Source organism: Leptonotus elevatus, chromosome 2, assembly GCF_054856555.1.
Source record: "Leptonotus elevatus isolate MCC_2025b chromosome 2, RoL_Lele_1.0, whole genome shotgun sequence".
Classification (NCBI taxonomy): Eukaryota; Metazoa; Chordata; class Actinopteri; order Syngnathiformes; family Syngnathidae; genus Leptonotus; species Leptonotus elevatus.
This window is the reverse complement of record NC_141240.1, coordinates 2,300,444-2,303,147: the sequence shown is the minus strand read 5'-3', so window position 1 is coordinate 2,303,147 and position 2,704 is coordinate 2,300,444. Positions and strand designations below refer to the sequence as shown.

Below are 2,704 nucleotides of genomic sequence, written 5' to 3'. Positions count from 1 at the left end.
TCATCGTTGGCGTTCATGTGCGAACGGTTGCTGAACGGTAAGCTTGCACGTCCGTCATCATGTTGACGTTGAAAGCAGAAAAGTGCAATCACGTCGTCTTCCTACAGGCTGCCCGGCTGGACGGAATTGTTACAACAAAGAGGACGGTTATGTTTTCAAACCAGTGGCGAGTGAGTCGCAGAAACTTTTTTTTTTCCACCTTCGCCATCCCGTCATGCTTTCCTAATAAATGTTTCTTTGGGCCTTCAGTTGAGGTAAGAGGCAATCATTTTGCCATGAAGTTGTAGGCAAGGCAAGTAATCAACTTACGCTGGCATCCAACATGCTGTTTTCGAGGTCTCATGAAAAGGGAGGTACGACTTGGATTCCACTCAATGCTAAAATCATTGGACACCTTGTGGAGGAAACTCAGTGGCAGGTGGAACATGCTAAAGTCACGTTTACAATGTCATCCACAGAAGGACTACAACTCATGGGATGCAGGCATTCCTTCAGGAGACTGTGCACAACTAGAATCCTTTGGAAAGCTCCATGGCGACTCCACAGAGCCATTCTTCTGCAAAAAAGGTCCAAAAGTTGCAAGTGCACACTTCACAATTCACACAGCATATTGCAGCCAAGCGTCAAGAGCCTCAACAGTCAGGTGGGCGTCTCACACTGCAGTCAGCATGTGTTCTGTCACACACATGACTTTGCTCTCGTCTTGCTTGCAGGATGTAGTGACAAATGTGGCTTGTGGCTGGACAACCCCTCCACTGACTTCTGCTCCCTGCTCAACCGCAAGTCCACCAAGACTTAGGAACAGGCGCAAGACAACTGCGTCAAGCTCGGAGGGAAATTGTTCAACATCAGCGATTCGCACGAACAAGGCTTTGTACACGGTAGGTTGGCTGACTTCATCTCCACACTTTTGGTCACTTAAAAATGGTCGTCAATCTCTCTTTATCACTGCCTCTCTGTTCTCTATTCTCCATTTTGTATCAATTCATCTGTATCTTATTCTTTATCTAGTAGAGGTGTCATGAAAACCCATTTTGAAACCACATTTATACAAATCTGTATCGTAAAATGCAGAGGTAGACGTGTCAATAAAATTTGAGCTTCTGTCAAACGTCTGGATGCCTGGATGGGAGCACATGTTGTTCTCGAATCTGAATATACTTTTCTGCATTGACGATGCCTTTCCAGATGTGGAAACTGCCTATGCAACGCGCACTCATGCAACCTTATACGATCACAGATGCAGGCTTATAAACTGAGTGCTGATAACAACTTGGGTTGTCCTTGTCCTCTTTAGTCAGTATGATATAGCGCCCCAGTTTTCCACGAAGAATTTCGAATCGTGATTCGTCTGACCACAAAACAGGTTTCCACTTTGCTACACTCCATTTTGAATAACCCCTGGCCCAGAGAAACGCCTGCGCTTCTTGGTCTGCTTTAGAAATGGCTTCTTCTTTGTACTTTAGAGTTTCATCTGGCAACGGCGGCTGGCACGGTGGATTGCGTCCACTTACAATGTTTTTTGGAAGTATTGCTCAGCCCTTTCTGTGATTTCCCTTACAGTAAGCTTTCCTGTTTGCGGTTCAGGTTTAAGGGCCCGAAGATCATGGGCATCCATTATGATTTTTCGGCCTTGACCCTTAGACACAAAGATTGTTACAGATTCTCTGATTCTTTGGATGATGTTATGCACTGTAGATGATGATTACTTCAACCTTTTTTAAATTTTTCGCTGGTAAACTCCTTTCTGATATTTCTCCACTATCTTTCTGCACAACATTGGAGGAATTGGTGATTCTCTACCCATCTTCGTTTCTGAGAGACACTGCCACTCCGAGAAGTTCTTTTTATACTCCAATCAAGTTGCCAATGGACCTCATTAGTGGTTAACTGGTCTTCCAGAGGGCAATTGACTTTTCCAGCCTCCTTTTGCTACCTGTCCCAACTATTTTGAGATTTGTTGTCACCATGAAATTTACAATCAACATATTTTTCACATTTTATACTTCCACATAATTGCATTAAGTTTTTTTGTTCACAATTTGTATAGTGTCCCAACTTTTTGGGAATTGGGTGTGTAGTAGGCTATTGCCGAAATTGAGATAGCACTCCTACACACTCTTCTCATTCTTTCTTTTTTTCTTTTTAAGGGGGGGGGGGACCACCACCCCGGTCTGCCAATCCAGAGGCACTGTCCCCAATGTCCACGCGTTGTTGTAGAGGTGTGTCAACCACGACAGCCCCACAACATCCAGAGCCTTTAGAAACTCAGTGCGGATCTCATCCACCCCCGGGGCCTTGCCACTGAGGAGCTTTCCAACCACATCAGTGACTTCATCCCCAGAGATAGGGGAACCCACCTCACAGTATCCAGACCCTCCTTCCTCAAAGGAAGACGTGTCCGTGGACTTGAGGAGGTCTTCGAAGTATTTTTCCCACAGATTCACGACGTCCCGAGTCGAGGTCAGCTGCGCCCCATCTCCACTATACACAGTGTTAATGGCGCACTGCTTTCCTCTCCTGAGACACCGGATGGTGGACCAGAATTTCTTCAAAGCCGTTTGGAAGTCGTTTTCTATGGCTTCACCGAACTCCTCCCATGTCCGAGTTTTTGCCTCAGCGACCGCCGAAGCTGCATTCCGCTTGGCCAGCCGGTACCCGTCAGTAGCTTCCGGGGTCCCACGGGCCAAAAAGGCCCAATAGG

The 2,704-nt window shown here is 46.3% G+C and overlaps 1 protein-coding gene across 1 annotated transcript; it reads left to right on the top strand.

Annotated features, from left to right (window-relative positions):
* The first annotated feature begins 6 nt into the window (after positions 1-6).
* LOC147178150 (uncharacterized) lies at positions 7-2,290 on the top strand. Its single transcript, XM_086070280.1, has 6 exons — positions 7-37; positions 108-170; positions 250-353; positions 459-643; positions 714-881; positions 2,151-2,290. The coding sequence occupies exons 3-6, from the start codon at positions 323-325 to the stop codon at positions 2,262-2,264; spliced, it is 498 nt and encodes a 165-aa protein (XP_085926406.1). The 5' UTR covers positions 7-37; positions 108-170; positions 250-322; the 3' UTR covers positions 2,265-2,290.
* The last annotated feature ends 414 nt before the right edge of the window (positions 2,291-2,704 follow it).

Coding starts and splice junctions, on each gene's coding strand:
- LOC147178150 (XM_086070280.1), top strand. CDS start 323: ATGCTGTTTTCGAGGTCTCATGAAAAGGGAG. Junction 354..458: donor GAGGTCTCATGAAAAGGGAG/GTACGACTTGGA, acceptor TGTCATCCACAG/AAGGACTACAACTCATGGGA. Junction 882..2,150: donor CGAACAAGGCTTTGTACACG/GTAGGTTGGCTG, acceptor TTTCTTTTTAAG/GGGGGGGGGGACCACCACCC.